The 17,623-nt window shown below is 36.2% G+C and overlaps 1 protein-coding gene across 2 annotated transcripts in view; it reads left to right on the top strand.

Annotated features, from left to right (window-relative positions):
- The window catches only part of LOC139180901 (uncharacterized), a 462,995-nt gene that overhangs the window by 388,390 nt on the left and 56,982 nt on the right, over positions 1-17,623 (top strand). Inside the window, exons 1-3 of one of the 2 annotated variants that reach the window (XM_070783493.1) lie at positions 2,851-3,043; positions 9,720-9,841; positions 10,266-11,752. In XM_070783493.1, the coding sequence (XP_070639594.1) occupies positions 10,285-11,752 (1,468 nt within the window). In that variant the 5' untranslated portion in view covers positions 2,851-3,043; positions 9,720-9,841; positions 10,266-10,284. Of the gene's footprint in view, positions 1-2,850; positions 3,044-9,719; positions 9,842-10,265; positions 11,753-17,623 lie in introns of those variants that run through there. The other variant, XM_070783492.1, reaches the window with a different exon arrangement.

Below are 17,623 nucleotides of genomic sequence, written 5' to 3'. Positions count from 1 at the left end.
ATTTTATTGCTTTTTCTTATCTGACTGCTGTAGCTGAGATTTCCAATAATATGTTAAATGAAAATACCAGCATCCTTATCTTTTACCTGATTTTATAGGAAGTGATGAAATCTTTTCACCATTGAGTATGATATTAGATGTAGGTGTTTCATAAATGGCCTTTTAGGCTGAGACATTAATGAGTGTTTTTATCATATTACCAATAACAACATCAATGAGAGTTTTTATTATATATCGGAGTTGAATTTTGTCAAAAGCTTTTTTGACATCTATTGAGGTGATCATAGGATTTTTATTCTTCAATTTGTTAAAGTAGTGTATCACATTGCTTGATTTACAAATGTTTAGCTGTCCTTGTGACTCTGAAATTAATGCAACTTGATTATATAATAATTTTTATATATTTTTGGATTCAGTTTGTTAATATTTTTAAGGTTCTTTCATTTGTATTCATCAAAGACATTGACCTGTAGTTTTCTTTCTTTCTTTTTTTTTTTTTTTTTTCCTAGTGTCTTTTTCTTATTTTGATAGCAAGGTAACGGTGACTTCATAAGGTGAATTTCAGCGTGTTTCCACTGCTTCAATTTTTTGGAATGGCTTGAAGAAAGATATTAGTGTTTCCTTTTATGTTTGGTGGAGTTCCTCTCTGAAGCTGCTCAGTCCTTAACTTTTTTCTGATGGAATTATATATTACGAATCCAGTATGACTACTAGTGAACAGTCTGCTCTAATTGCCTGTTTCTTCTTGACTCTGTCTTGTCAGGTTGTATAATTCTAGAAATTTGTCCATTTCTTCTAGTTTGTCCAATGTGTTGGCATATAACCATTCATAGTACTCTCTTATGAGTTTTTATACCTCTGTGGTATTAGTATTTGATTATTCTTATGTATTTCTTATTTGGATTATTTTACTGCTCTCTCTTCTTCATGAGACTAGCTAAGGGTTTGGCACTTTTGTTATTTTCCAAAAAGATCGAATGGTTTCATTGTTCTTTGGTTCTATTATTTTTCTATTTTATTATTTCCTCTCTGATCTTTACTGTTTTCTTCTTTCTGCTAACTTTTTTTTTTTTTCTAATTCCTTTAGGTGGTATGTTAAGCTGTTTGAGATTTTTCTTCTTTCCTAACGTAGGCCTATATCACTAGAACTTCTTTTCTTGCATCACATAGATTTTGGAAAGTTATTTTTCCTTTTTCATTTGTCTCGAGGTATATTGTGAAATGATCTTTGATTTCATCATTAACAAACTGATATTTTAGTAGCATGTTTAGTCTCCATGTTTTGTTTTTTCCAGTTTCCTTCCTGTGATTGATTTCGAATTTCATACCATTGTAGTTGGAAAATCTAAACTTGATATAACGTCTGTCCTCTTGACCTTGTTGAGATTTCTTTTGTTACTAAACATGTCATCTATCCTGATGAACATTTTGTGTACACTTGAAAAGAGTTTATATTCTGCTATTTTGAGATGGAATATCCTGTAGATAATAAATATCTGATCCAACTGGTCGAATTTATTATTTAAGGCTCAGTTCAGCTCAATAGCTCAATCATGTCTGACTCTTTGCCAGCCCATGGACTGCAGCATGCCAGGCCTCCCTGTCCATCACCAACTCCAGGAGTTTACTCAAACTCACATCCATTGAGTCAGTGATGGCATCCAACCATCTCATCCTCTGTCATCCCCTTCTCCTAACACCTTCAAACTTTCCCAGCATCAGGGACTTTTCTAGTGAGTCAGTTCTTTGCATAAGGTTGCCAAAGTATTGGAGTTTCAGCTTCAGCCTCAGTCCTTTCACTGAATATTCAGAACTGATTTCCTTTAGGATGGACTGGTTGGATCGCCTTGCAGTCCAAGGGACTCTCAAGAGCCTTCTCCAACACCACAGTTAAAAAACATAAATTCTTTGGCACTCAGCTTTCTTTATAGTCCAGATCTCACATCCATACATGACTACTGGAAAAACGGTAGCTTTGACTATACGGACTTTGTTGGCTTTGCTTTGTAATATGCTATCTAGGTTGGTCATAACTTTTCTTCCAAGGAGCAAGTGTCTTTCAATTTCATGGCTGCAGTAACCATCTGCAGTGATTTTGGAGCTCCCAAAAATAAACTCTTTCACTGTTTCCATTGCTTCCCCATCTATTTTCCATGAAGTGATGGGACCAGATGCCATGACTTTAGTTTCCTGAATGTTGAGTTTTACCCCAAATTTTTCACTCTATTTCAGTTTCATCAAGAGGAACTTTAGTTCTTCTACAGTTACTGCCATAAGGATGGTGTTATCTGCATAACTGAGTTTATTAATATTTCCTCCCAGCAATCCTGATTCCAGCTTGTGCTTCATCTAGCCCAGCATTTCTCATTATGTACTCTACGTATAAGTTAAATAAGCAATATGACAATATACAGCCTTGATGTACTCCTTTCCCAATTTGGAACCAGTCTGTTGTTCCATGTCCAGTTCTAACTGTTGCTTCCTGACCTGCATACAGATTTGTCAAGAGGCAGATCAAGTGGTCTGGTATTCCCATCTCTTTCAGAATTTTCCACAGTTTATTGTGATCCACAGAGTCAAAGGTTTTGCATAGTCAATAAAGCAGAAGTAGATGTTTATCTGAAACTCTCTTGCTTTTTTTGATGATCCAACGGATGTTTGCAAGTTGTTCTCTGGTTCCTCTGCGTTTTCTAAATCTAGCATGAACCTCTGTAAGTTCACGGGTCATGTACTGTTGAGCCCTGGCTTGAAGAATTTTGAGCATTATTTTGATAGTGTGTGAGATGAGTGCAATTGTGCTGTAGTTTGGACTTTCTTTGGCATTGCCTTTCTTCAGGATTGAAATGAAAACTGATCTTTTCCAGTCCTGTGGCCACTGCTGAGTTTTCCAAATTTGTTGGGATATTGAACGCAGCACCTTCACAGCATCATTTTTCAGGATTTGAAATAGCTCAACTGGAATTCCATCACCTCCACTAGCTTTGTTCATAGTGATGCTTCCTAAGGCCCACTTGACTTCACATTCCAGGATGTCTGGTTCCAGGTGAGTGATCACACCATTGTGATTATCTGGGTCATGAAGATCTTTTTTGTACAGTTCTTCTGTGTATTCTTGCCACCTCTTCTTAATATCTTCTGCTTCTGTTAAGTCCATACTATTTCTGTCCTTTATTGTGCCCATCTTTGCATGAAATGTTTCCTTGGGATTTCTACTTTTCTTGAAGAGATCTCTAGTCTTTCCCATTTTATTGTTTTCCTCTATTTCTTTGCATTGATCACTGAGGAAGGCTTTCTTATTTCTCCTTACTATTCTTTGAAACTCTGCATTCAGATGGGTATATCTTTCCTTTTCTCCTTTGCCTTTTGCTTCTCTTCTTTTCACAGCTGTTTGTAAGACCTCCTCAGACAATCATTTTGCTTTTTTGCATTTCTTTTTCTTGGGGATAGTCTTGATCCCTGCTTCCCGTAGTTACATGAACCTCTGTCCATAGTTCTTCATGCACTCTGTCTATCAGATTTAATCTCTTGAATCTATTTCTCACTTCCACTGTATAATCATAAGGGATTTGATTTAGGATATACCTGAATGATCTAGTGGTTTTCCCTACTTTCTTCAATTTCAGTCTGAATTTGGCAATAAGGATATCATGGCCTGAGCCACAGTCAGCTCCCCATCTTGTTTTTGCTGACTATATAGAGCTTCTCTATACAGAAGAAATAGAGTGGCCATCATAGTCAACAAAAGAGTCTGAAATGCAGTACTTGGATGCAATCTCAAAAATGATAGAATGATCTCTGCTCATTTACAGGGCAAACCATTCAATATCTCACTAATCCAAGTCTATGCCCCAACCAGTAATGTTGAAGAATCTGAAGTTGAATGGTTCTATGAAGACCTACAAGACCTAGAACTAACACCAATAAAAGATATCCTTTTCTTTATAGGGGACTGGAATGAAAAATAGGAATTCAAGAAATACCTGGAGTAACTGGTAAATTTGGCCTTGCAGTACAGAATGAAGCAGGGCAAAAATAAAGTTTTGCCAAGAAAACGCACTGGTCATTTAAGACTATTATTTCCTTATTTTCTGTCAGGATAATCTGTCCATTGATATAAATGGGATGTTAAAGTTCCCTACTATTTTTGTATTACTGTCAATTTTCCCCTTTATATCTGCTAATATTTACTTTATATATTTAGGTTTTCTTATATTAGTTGCATATGTGTTAATGACTGTTACATTCTCTTCTTGTGTTAACCCTCTTATCATTATACCCTTCTTTCTGTAGATTTTGTTTTAAACTCTATTTTGTCTAATCAAGAGTTACTTATCCCTACTTTCTTATCACTTCCATTTTCTTAAAACATCTTTTTCCATACCCTCACTTTCAGTCTGTGTGTGACCTTAGCTCTGAAGTGAATCTCTTGGGAGCTGCATATTGGTTGATCTTTGTTTTTTATCCAGTCATTCATCCTATATATTTTGATTAGAACATTTAGTCTATTGACATGTAAAGTGATTATTGGTAGACATGTAATTTTTGTCATTTTGTTACTTGTGTTTTTGTTTGCTTTTGTAGTTCATCTCTGTTCTTTTTGTCTCCTTTTATTTTCTTCCCTTGTGTTCCTTTCTCTTTAGTTTTTCTGTATTTGATATGCAGTTACCATTGGGCTCATATATATTGACTTATTAGTATATCTATGACTTACCTGGTGGCTCAGTGGTAAAGAATCCACCTGCCTGTGCAGGAGCCATGGATTCAATCCCTAATTGGGAAGATTCCCTGGAGAAGAAAATGGCAACCCACTTCAGTATTCTTGCCTGGGAAATCCCGTGGACAGAGGAGCCTGGTGGACTACAGTCCATGATGTCACAAACGAGTTGGGCATGACTTAGTGACTAAACAACAACAACATAACTGGATTTGCATGTTTTTAATTACTAGCCATTTAAGTTCAAGCACTCTAAAAGTTATACATTTTTATTTCACCCTACATGTTTTTGGTGTCATATTTTACATCTTCATATTTATTCCATCATTCTTCATTGATGAGCTCTTTTAGATTTTTGCTTATTCTATAAGTTTTTTTTATCTCTCTTTCAAATATAAATGATAATCTTGCTAGGTAGATTATCCTGGGTTGCTTCTTTCAGCACTTTGAATGTATCATGCCATTGCCTTCTGTCCTCCAAAATTTCTTCAAAAAAAGCAGCTGATAACCATATGTGGATTACTTTGTATATGACTTTATTTTTCTCTAGATGCCTTCAAAATTATCTCTTAATCTGTAACTTTTGGCATGTTGGTTATGTTATGTCTTGGTATGGGTTCATTATGTTTGGGACTCTCTGTTCTTCCTGTATATAGATATATGTTTCCTCTTTCAGGTTTGGGAACTTTTCAGCTATAGTTTCACCAAATATATTTTTGATCCTTTTCTCTCTCTCTTCTCTTTCTGGAACCCATATAAAGCAAATGTTGGTACACTGAATGTTTTTTCAGAGTTCCTGTAAATGGTTCTCATTTTTTAATTTGTTTTTCTTATTGCTGTTCTAAAGGAGTGATTTCCATTTTTCTATATTCCAGATCTCATTCATTTCTCAGTGTCACCTAGTATGTTGTTAATTCATTCTTGTCTATTCTTTCCTTTCCGTTAATATACTCTTCAGTTCTGACTGGTTCCTTTATTATTTTCTAACTACTTGTTAAAATTCTGTGTGTATTTTTTTTCCATAATTCTGTTAGCATTCTTATTGCTAATACTTTTATTTTGCTTAAAAGTGTAGGCTCTTGGACTCAATCAGAAAGTCCTTGGAATTCATCTAGTACAGAGAATGGCAAACTTTTTCTGTAAAAGACTAAACCTTAAATATCTGTTGCTTACCAGGTCAAATACACAATGTTCTCAACTGTTGAAAAAATTATTCTCACTGATGAGATAATGGATGTTACATTTTACCTTTTTATATAAAATGTGAAAAATTTCTGTTGCTCTTAGGCCATACAAAAACATGGTGAGCTAGATTTGACCCATGGGAATAGTTTGTTAGTCCCTCATCTTGCTCGTGTCATCTTAAACTGGGCTAGACTTAGAGTGCCTGTTGAAAATACTTGGATATTATAACTTATTTCCTTGACTTTAAATTGTAATTGGGAAATCTTAGTAGTGATGCTTTCCCAAAGTAAGCCTCTAGTGAAATGTACAATGTACAATGATGGAGCTACTTTTCAAACAGACCATTGAAGAGTCAAACTCCATTGAAGAGTCAGATTCCTTTAAAAAATAAAGGGGTTCCTTGCCATGCTCTCTCCCTATTCCCTTTAAACTCCTTGCTGCTGCTGCTGCTGCTAAGTCACTTCAGTCATGTCCGACTCTGTGTGATCCCATAGACGGCAGCCCACCAGGCTCCCCAGTCCCTGAGATTCTCCAGGCAAGAATACTGGAGTGGGTTGCCATTTCCTTCTCCAAAGCATGAAAGTGAAAAGTAAAGTGAAGTCGCTCAGTCGTGTCCGACTCTTAGCGACCCCATGGACTGCAGCCCACCAGGCTCCTCCGTCCATGGGATTTTCCAGGCAAGAGTACTGGAGTGGGTTGCCATTGCCTTCTCCATTTAAACTCCTTACTTAAGTCCTAAAATACTTAATACTGTGCATATCACAGATTATGATTTTTTTCATGTAATTTTATTAAATATTAACCATGATGGTTTTTACTTTTTTGTTTGTTTGTTTTTGTTTTAATTTTATTTTATTTTTAAACTTTACATAATTGTATTAGTTTTGCCAAATATCAAAATGAATCCACCACAGGTATACACGTGTTCCCCATCCTGAACCCTCCTCCCAGTTTTTACTTTTTTAAAAAAACCTGATTTTGGAGGGGAAAAGCTATATATGGAGTATAATATAGGTCATTTTAGGTGTTTTATGCCAGATTTTTCCTTAACATAGTACAATGTTCTTTTGGAAAGTGTAGAAGCATGATGTATATATTTCCTCAGGAGACTAGGTATACTAATAAATCATATACATGACAAGATGTTAGTTATCAACCTATGAAGGCAGATATTATTTGTTTAAATTTAGATAATGTCTAATTGAATAAAATTTGCTGTACTTTCCCTAACCCTTTTTGTCTTGACTTTCAAAGTAATGAAAACTAGTGACAGAACAATCATAATTGAAATCCATTACTGTGATTTGAGAATAGGAGTCAAAGTAGTTCTGAGTATTTGCACTTATAGATCAGTGTTTAGAAGCACATGAAAATTGTTTGCTATATACCTCACCTAAGATGTGGAAGTTTCAAAATTTCTCATACTTTTGCTTTATAAATAAAACCACCCATCTTTTTAATATCTGTTAATAATTTACATTATTTGTCTTTATCTTTTATTTTGAATTAGTGTTTTCTCTTAAATACTATCTAATTTGAGTCTCACAATTACTGACTGGAACAGGAGATTACAAAAATGTTACTATAATTAATTCTATAGTATTTTAAAACTTGAGTATTTTTTTCTTATATTGTATTTAAATAACACGTTGTTTAAATCCATTATTTTTTACTTAAGTTTTGTTGGAAGATGGAATATATCTCTTTACATAGATAAAATTATTTTTTGATCATTTTTCAACTCTTCTTTTTTCCTTTTCTTGGACTACTTCTTCACCTAAGTCTCATTTATTATGTATGTTCTACTTTGAGGTTAACAATAATATATTAACAACAATTTTGATGTCTTATGAAGGACCTTTTCATTGTTTTGTTTTCTTCTTCTAGAATTCTTTTTTTAATTAATTAATTTTAATTGGAGGATAGTTACTTCATGATATTGTGATGATTTTTGCCATATATCACCATGAATCAGCTGCAGGAATACATATGAACCCCCCATCCTGAACCCCCCACTTCTCTCCCCACCTTATCCCTCTGGATTATCCCAGGGTACCAGCTTTGGGTGCCCTGCTTCATGCATCGAACTTGCACTTTTCTTCTATTTTACATATGGTAATGTATATATTTCAATGCTATTCTCTCAAGGAACAGATCCCCACTCATACTGGCTTGAACAAAAAATGGGCCAAAGAACTAAACAGACAGTTCTCCAAAGAAGACATACAGATGGCTAACAAACACATGAAAGGATGCTCAAAATCACTCATTATCAGAGAAATGCAAATCAAAACCACAATGCGGTACCATCTCACGCTGGTCAGAATGGCTGCTATCAAAAAATCCACAAACAATAAATGCTGGAGCGGGCACTGTTGGGAAGAATGCAAACTAGTACAGCCACTATGGAGAACAGTGTGGAGATTCCTTAAAAAAACTGGAAATAGAACTGCCATACGACCTAGCAATCCCACTGCTGGGCATACAGAAACCAGATTTGAAAGAGACACGTGTCCCCCAATGTTCATCGACATATTGTTTACAATAGCCAGGACATGGAAGCAACCTAGATGTCCATCGGCAGATGAATGGATAAGAAAGCTTTGGTACATATACACAATGGAATATTACTCAGCTATTGAAAAGAATGCATTTGAATCAGTTCTAATGAGGTGGATGAAACTGGAGCCTATTATACAGAGTGAAATAAGTCAGAAAGAATAACATCAATATAGTATATTAACGCATATATATGGAATTTAGAAAGATGGTAATGATGACCCTATATGCGAGACAGCAAAAGAGACACAGAGACAAAGAACAGACTTTTGGACTCTGTGGGAGAAGGTGAGGGTGGGATGATTTGAGACAATATCATTGAAACATGTATAATACCATATGTGAAATAGATCACCAGTCTAAGTTTGATGCATGAAATAGGGCACTCAAAGCTGATGTACTGGGACAACCCAGAGGGATGGGATGGGGAGGGAGGTGGGTGGGGAATTTGGGATGGAGGACACATGTACACCTCCATCATAATCAATCAGAATATGACTGATTCATGTCAATGTATGGCCAAAACCACCACAATATTGTAAAGTAATTAGCCTCCAATTAAAATAAATCAATTAATTTTTTTAAAAAGGAAAAATGGTAAAAAACATTAAGTCAAGGATCTTGATTACCTTAGAGAGCTCAAGGGAAGAAAGTAAAATTAATACTTAGTAGGAACTGGAATTAAGAGCTCAGGTAGAAAATATATCCATCTGTTTCTCTAGAGGCATATGATCCTTTGTTTCTACTTCCTTAATGTATTGATATTTTATTATTTACACTCTCTACACTTTTTTTTTTTTTTTTAGTTCTCTAGGGATATGCCAGACATTACTTCTTCATACTGCCCCTGATTGCCTGTCCTTATTTCAAGCAACCAGAAGGAAAAAAAAAAAAAGAACTATTCTGAATTCTAACTATAACTCTGCAGGAAAAAAAATCTTATTGCCCCAATTTGTGTCAAACGCCAATTACTCCAAGGCAACATAGCGCCAATGAGGCATTTGGGGATGGACATTAGTTTATGGAAAAGTAGAGGCTAAGAAGATATCTCACAATGTATCTAGCATATTTCCTTTTATACTTAAATGCTATTTCTGAAGTTTTATTTTGAAAAATGTTTTCATTATACCTTTCCCTTAAACATAAGTGCAGATAATGAAGTGACACTGTTCCCACAATCAAAATACCTAAATGTGCTATGTTTCACATTAAATGTAACTAAGAAATTGTAACTTTGTTTATGATTTATTTTGCTTTGCAGCCAATAACTGCAACTAATTCACCCATTGAACGTATATTTCACCTTCAAGATGTGCCCCTTCCAAATGAAACAGTACCTAATAGATTTGGATATTTTTCTCTAGAAAGCCTCTGCACCCAAAGGTAAGTTTCACTGATAATCAAGTCTATATACATGTAATCTTAACTTGGAGTAGAATATAGAATTAGTAATTCTTCTACCATATTTTAGCATAATATTCAGTTTTCAAAATAATGATGCACTGACTGGATAAGGACAAGAGAATAGTATATTGCAAGGAAGTATCATATTCAGGTGAGTACTTTCAGGTACACTGGAAAACAGTTAATATGAAGGTAAATGCAAGTGAATGTAAAATCTACCTACACTGATTTTCTTCTGATTTGTTCACAAGAAGCATAATGATGCCACACGCTTTCTAAAACCTGATAAGAATATGTACTTTATAATATTCTCCTACAGAAGACTTTTCAACAGAGAAATAATGTATTTTCCAACATATTTGATGAATATTTTTTAAGTATTCATATTTGTCTTTTCTTTAAGTAATGAAGGAGCAGTTGTCATGCCACATGATGAAGGAAGCACATCTGAAACAGAAGTTTCTGATACAAAAGTTTCTGACAATTCAACCAGTTATTTTGACTATAAAAATCTCCAAGACCTAACGATAATTGAAAGTGATGCCCCTCTGCTGACTTCTGGCTCTGAAAGCTGTGTGATTGATTCTGACTCTGACAGAGGTATGGACTCTGACTTAGAACAGCACTCAAAAGACTCTGACTCAGTAACATGGGGAATGGACTCAGATTCAGAAAATTGTCCCATGGACCCAGACTCTCAGAAACACCTGCTAGAAGCAGAAAAATTCCACATAGCATCAAACCTAGAGCAACACCTAATTGGAGTTGAACAATGCCAGCTGGAATTTGGCCCTCTGAAACGCTGTATGAACCCAGATTCAGAAAAAAGCTTGGCAGACTCTGATTCTGAAAAATATGTGATGGCTTCTTACAATGAAAGACCCAGGATAGACTCAGACTCAAAAAAATACCCCATAGCTTCTGCATCTGTGAAACACCTGCTGAAGGCAGAAAAATGCCAGATGGCCTCAGATTCTATAAAATGCTTCATGGAGTCTGAAAAAAGATTAATGGAGACTGAACAACACTGGCTAATCTCTGCGTCTGAGAGATATGTGGTGGACTCATACATTGAAAGGGATGCAGTAGACTCAGGCTCTGCATCTGGGATATATCTGATGGAGGAAGGAAAACACCAGGAGAAGATTAGATCTGAGAGACATATAATGGACTCTAACTTTGAACCATGTAGGATGGATTCAGACTCAACAAGATATGAGCTAACCTCAGCCTCTGTGAAATGCCTCATGAATGCTAACACATTCCAGTTGAGCACTGAAACTGAGAGGTACTATGTAGATTCTTGGTCTGTAAGACACACAGTGGACTTGGATTCTGAAAGCCTGGATATGAGCTCTGATTCAGTGAATCCCATAATGAAGGCTGAAGATTGCCAAAGAGCCTCTGAATTGGAAAGATTCTGGATGGACCTCAGGTATGAATATGAAAGATACCTGCCTGGCTCTGAAAGACAACAGTTGAACTTTGACTGTGGTAGATGCTGGGACAGCTCTATAAAATACCAACACAGATCTTCAAGACTTCAGGGTAGTTCTGGAAGATGTCAAGATGACCTTCAAAAGCATTGGGATAAGTTTGTAAAACATCAAATAGATTCTGATTCTGAAAAACATAGAACAGATTTTGAAAATGAAAGATATCAAAATGAATTTGAAAATGGAAGACATATACACATAATGGAGGTGGAACAGTCTCTATTGCACTCTGAACATGAGAGACTTCAAATGAATGAAAAAAGGGAGAAATACTTCATAAAGTCTGACAGTGAAAAAGAGCACAAGATTGTATCTGACAATGAAAGACACGATCTTGACTCAGAAGATGAAGCACGACGGCTTGGTGCTCGCAAAAAAGCTAACCGTCCTCAGGGTAAGCTTAAATATGTCTGGCTTTTGAAACCAGCTTGTTTTCAACTTTAATTAATAACATGATGACACTTACGAAATGGCAGTTGCTTTAACAGATTTGGGCCTGAGATTATTTCATCAGAAATTCAGAGAAAAGGCATCTTAATCCTAGATTTTCAATTCACTTTGGAAAATTAGGCAAATCATCTGTCTTTAGTTATCAGTTTTATCATGATATATTAAAAGAAGGAAATTAAATAATTATTAATAAAAATGATTATTCTAGCCTAGGAAACAGCTTGTTGAATTTAGTTACCATGAATCTAGAATGAGTAAATAAGGATTATTCATAAACTTTTTCCAATTATTAGTTGCTGTGTAAAGGAAAGCCTAACTATATAAATATTCAATGTATCATGCTTCTCTCAAAGTTATTATTAAAGCTTCATAAATTTTAATAGTTGGCGTTTACCTTGTTAGTCATATTTAGCACACTAAATCATTATAATTCTCCATTTCCTAAGCCATTTTATTAAGGTATGCTTATTATGATAAAGAAACTTATCATCTCATAGATATTTTTCATTATATTAGTCACTTTCTATCGAGTGTGAAACCATGTGAAGTGAAAACAAAGAATTTGTCCCCAAACGTTTTTTGAGGGTATTTAAGTACTTTTATTTGAGAGAAAATATCATTGTGCTCAAATTACAAATCCAATATTAGCGGCAGAAGAAATTCTTTACTTTCTTTTACTGATTTTTGCAGCATTTGCTTTATCCGTACACTTCTTCAGCCATGTTTGAGGGGTTTCCTACTGTATATTATTGTAGGGCTTCCCAGGTGGCTCAAGAGGTAAAGAATCTGCCTCCAATACAGGAAACACAGGAGACTTGAGTTGAATCCCTGGGTCAAGAAGATCCTGTGGAGGAGGGCATGGCAACCCATTCCACTATTCTTGCCTAAGAAATGCCATGAACAGAGAAGCCTGGCAGGCTACAGTCCATAGAGTCACAAAGAGTTGGACACGCCTGAAGTGACTGAGCATGCACACACACATTATCATTATATTTCCTCAGAAAAAAGGAAGGAAAACCAAGAGTTGATTCCACTTTAAAGGACTGTTCTAAGAAAATAAATTGGTGATAATTTTATACTGATGCCCATGGTTTGGATATAAAATTAATTTGATGCTTACACTGAAATGCTAGGAAAACAGAAAGCAGTATATGATGATTGACACTAGCTCCCAGCTCCTGTACGCCAGTCCAACATTCTCAAGAGAACATAAATAAGTTAAAGTTTCTCCTTCATGATGGAGAGAGATTCTGTTAGGAAGTGAATGATACCTGATCTTTGAGGACTATTTTTTTTTTTAATTTAATTTTATTTTATTTTTAAACTTTACATAATTGTATTAGTTTTGCCAAATATCAAAATTTATTTACTTGTCTGCAGTATAGCAATTGATTTTTAAAAATTTTTCTTTTGTGACAATAAAAAATGACTAAAAAATATTGCTTGTCATCAAAATTCCCAATAGTATAATTTTAATTTTATGTGATTGAATTTTTAGACCTCATTTATTGTGTTTTAATGGGATTTTATTTTTTAATTTATTTTTAATTGGAGGAAAATTGCTTTACAATATTGTGATGGTTTCTGCTATACAACAATACAAATAAGCCAAATTATATTTATATCACCTTCCTCTTTAGCCTCCATCCTCTCCCTCATCCCACCCCTCTAGATAACCACAGAGTGCATAGCTGGGCTCCCCGTGTTAAACAGCAAATTCTCACCAACTATCTATTTTACACATGGTAGTGTATATACGTCTATGCTACTTTCTCTATCCATACTACTCTTTCCTTCCCCACTGTGTCTACAGGTTTATTCTCTACATATGTGTCTCCATTCCTTCTCTGCAAATAGGTTAATCAATGTCATTATTCTAGATTCCTTATATGTGCATTAATATACCATATTTGGTTTTTCTCTTTCTGAATTATTTCACTCTGTATGACAAGCTCTAGGTTCATCCACCTCACTAGAACTGACTCAAATGTGTTATTTTTTATGGCTGAGTAATACTGCATTGAATATATATACCACAAATTCTTTATCCATTCATAGATCTATGAACATATGAGTTGCTTTCATGTCCTAGCTATGTAAATAGTGCTGCTATGAACATTGGGGTACATGGGCCTTTTTCAATTATGATTTTTCCAGCATATATGCCCTTTTCATCATATTCATGGAGTTCTCAAGGCAAGAATACTGAAGTGGTTTGCCATTCTTCTCCAGTAGACATCCAGTTTTTCAGGCCTGACTCTCAGGAACATGCCTTTCAGCTGCTCCATGTAACTGTACAACATGCCCAGTGCACTGGTTGTCCCACTGCTCGTCTTTGGCATCTGGTCCCATTGTGTGTGTGTGCTAAGTCGCTTCAGTTGTGGCTGACTCTGTACAACTCTTTGGACTTTAGCCTACCAGGCTCCTCTTTCCATGGGATTCTCCAGACAAGAATACTGGAGTGGATTGCAATGCCCTCCTCCAGGGGATCTTCCTGATGCATGGATGGAACCCATGTCTCACATCTCATGCATTGGCAGGCAGGTTCTTTACCACTACTTCCACATGGAAAGCCCATCCAGTCCCATCACTTCATGGCAAATAAATAGTGAAAAAGTAGAAACAGTAACAGATTTTATTTTCTTGGAATTCAAAATCCCTGTGGAGAGTGACTGCAGCCACAAAAATAAAAGATGATGCTTGTTCCTCAGAAAAGCTATGACAAACCTAGACAGTGTATTAAAAAGCAGAGACATCACCTTGCCAAAAAAGATCTGTATAGTCAAAGCTATGTTTTTTCCAGTAGTCACGTATGAATGTGAGAGTTGTATCATAAAGAAGGCTGAGGGCTGAAGAATTAATGCTTTCAAACTGTGGTGCTGGAGAAGACTCTTGAGACTCCCCTGGACAGCAAGGAAATCAAATCTGTCAGTCCTAAAGGAAACCAACCCTGAATATTCATTGGAAGGACTGATGCTGAGGCTAAAGCTCCAGTACTTTGGCTACCTGATGCAAAGGGCTGACTCATTGGAAAAGACCCTGATGCTGGTAACAGGAGAAGGTGGGGACAGAGGATAAGATGGTTGGATGACATCACTGACTCAATGGACATGAGACTGAGTAAACACAGGGAGATAGTGAAGGACAGAGGAGCTTGGCATGCTGCAGTTCATGGGTTCACAAAGAGTTGGACATGACTTAGTGACTGAACAACAACAACAGGCTATATGCCCATTCTTGGGATTGCTGGGTCATATGGTAGTTTTAATCCTAGCTTTTTAGGGAATCTCCATACTCTTCTCCATAGTGGCTGTATCAACTTATGTTCCCACCAACAGTGAAAGACTGTTCCCTTTTCTCCACATCCTCTCCAGCATTTATTGTTTGTAGATTTTGTTTGATGGTGGCCTTCTGACTGGTGTGACATAATCTCATTGCAGTTTTGATTTGCATTTCTCTAATAATTAGAGGTGTTGAGCATCTTTTCATGTGTCTATTTGTCATCTGTATTTTTTGGGGGGGGGGGAAATGTCTGTTTAGGTCTTTACTAATTTTTTTATTGGGCTATTTGTTTTTCTTGATATTGAGCCGTATGAGCTGCTTATATATTTTTGAGAATAATCCTTTGTCAGTTTTATTGTTTACAATTATTTTCTCCCATTCTGAGGTTTGTCTTTTAATATTTTTTATTGTTTCCTTTTCTGTGAAAAAAGCTTTTAAATCTCATTTGTTTATTTTTGTTTTTATTTCCATTACTTTAGGAGGTAAGTCAAAGAGGATCTTGCTTTGATTTATGTCGGAATGTACTGCCTGTGACTTTCTCTAAGAGCTTTATAGTTTCTGGCCTTACATTTAAATCTTTAACCCATTTTGAGTTTATTTTTGTGTATGGTGTTAGGAAGTGTTCTAGTTTCATTCTTTTATGTGTAGCTGTCTAGTTTTCCCAGCAACACTTATTGTAAAGGAGGTATTTTCTCCATTGTATATTCTCAGCTCTTTAGTCAAAGATAAGGTGCCGACTATTGTGGGCTTATCTCTAGGCTTTCTATCTCATTCCATTGATCTATATTTCTGTTTTTTGTTTTTTTTTTTGTTTTTTTTTTTTTTTTGCCAGTACCATACTGTCTTGATGACTGTAGCACTGTAGTATAGTCTAAGTCAGGAAGGTTGATTCCTCCAGCCCCATTTTTCTTTCTCAAGGTTGCTTTGGCTATCCATGGTCTTTTGTGTTTTCATACAAATTGTGATATTTGTTGTTATAATTCTGTTAAAAATACCATTTGTAGTTTGCAATGGCACCCCACTCCAGTACTTTTGCCTAGAAAATCCCATGGACAGAGGAGCCTGGTAGGCTGCAGTCCATGGGGTCGCTAAGAGTCGGACACGACTGAGAGACTTCACTTTCACTTTTCACTTTCATGCTTTGGAGAAGGAGATGGCAACCCACTCCAGTGTTCTTGCCTGGAGAATCCCAGGGACGGGAAGCCTGGTGGGCTGCCGTCTATGGGGTTGCACAGAGTTGGACACGACTGAAGCGACTTAGCAGCAGCAGCAGCAGCAAGGATTGCATTGAATCTGTAGATTTCTTTGGATAGTATAATCATGTTCACAATATTGATTCTTCCAATCCAAGAACATAGTATATTTCTCCATCTGTTTGTGTCATATTTAATTTCTTCCATCAGTGTCTTATACTTGTCTGCATACAGGTCTTTTGTCCCTTCAGGTAGATTTATTCCTAGTATTTTAATTTTTGTTGCAATGGTGAATGGGATTGTTTGTTTAATTTCTTTTTCTGATTTTTCATTGTTACTGTCTAGGAATGCAAGGGAATTCTGTGTATTAATTTTATATCCTGCCACTTTACTACATTCATTGATCAGCTCTAGTGATTTTGTGGTGCCATCTTTAAGGTTTTTTCCTCTAGTATCATATCATCTGCAAACAGGGCTTCCCAGGTGCCTCAGTGGTAAAGAATTCACATGCCAGTGTAGGAAATGCAGGAGACATGGGTTCAATCCTTGAGTCAGGCAGATCTCCCATAGTAGGAAATTGGAACCCACTTCAGTATTGCTGCCTGAAAAATTCCATGGACAGAGAAGCCTGGCAGGCTATCATGTGTGAGATCACAAAGAGTCTAAGAGGACTGAGCAACTGAGCATACACACATGCATCTGCAAACTTAGAGTTTTACTTCTTCTTTTCCAATATGGATTACTTTTATTTCTTTTTCTTCTCTGATTGCTGTGGCTAGGACTTCCAAAATTACATTGAATAATAGTGATGAGAGTGGGCACCCTTGTCTTGTTGCTGATATTAGGGGAAATAATTTCAGTTTTTCACTGTTGAGAATGATGTTTGCTGTGGGTTTATCATATATGGCCTTTATTATGTTGAGGTAGGTTCCTTCTCGGAGAAGGCAATGGCAACCCACTCCAGTACTCTTACTTGCAAAATCCCATGGATACAGGAGTCTGGTAGGCTACAGTCCATGGGGTCGCTAAGAATTGGACATGACTGAGCGACTTCACTTTCACTTTTCACTTTCATGCATTGGAGAAGGAAATGGCAGCCCACTCCAGTGTTCTTGCCTGGAAAATCCCAGGGACAGGGGAGCCTGTGGGCTGCCATCTCTGGGGTTGCACAGAGTTGGACACGACTGAAGCAACTTAGCAGCAGCAGAAGCAGTTTCCTTCTATGCCTACTTTATGGAGAGTTTTTTTTTTTTTTTTTTTATCATAAATGGGTGTTGAATTTTGTCAAAAGCTTTCTCTGCGTATATTGAAATTATCATATGGTTTTTACTTTTCAATTT

The sequence above is a fragment of the Bos indicus genome, chromosome X (genome assembly GCF_029378745.1).
Source record: "Bos indicus isolate NIAB-ARS_2022 breed Sahiwal x Tharparkar chromosome X, NIAB-ARS_B.indTharparkar_mat_pri_1.0, whole genome shotgun sequence".
Taxonomy (NCBI): Eukaryota; Metazoa; Chordata; class Mammalia; order Artiodactyla; family Bovidae; genus Bos; species Bos indicus.
Note: the sequence above shows the minus strand (reverse complement) of the source record. Positions and strands in the feature narration are given on the sequence as shown.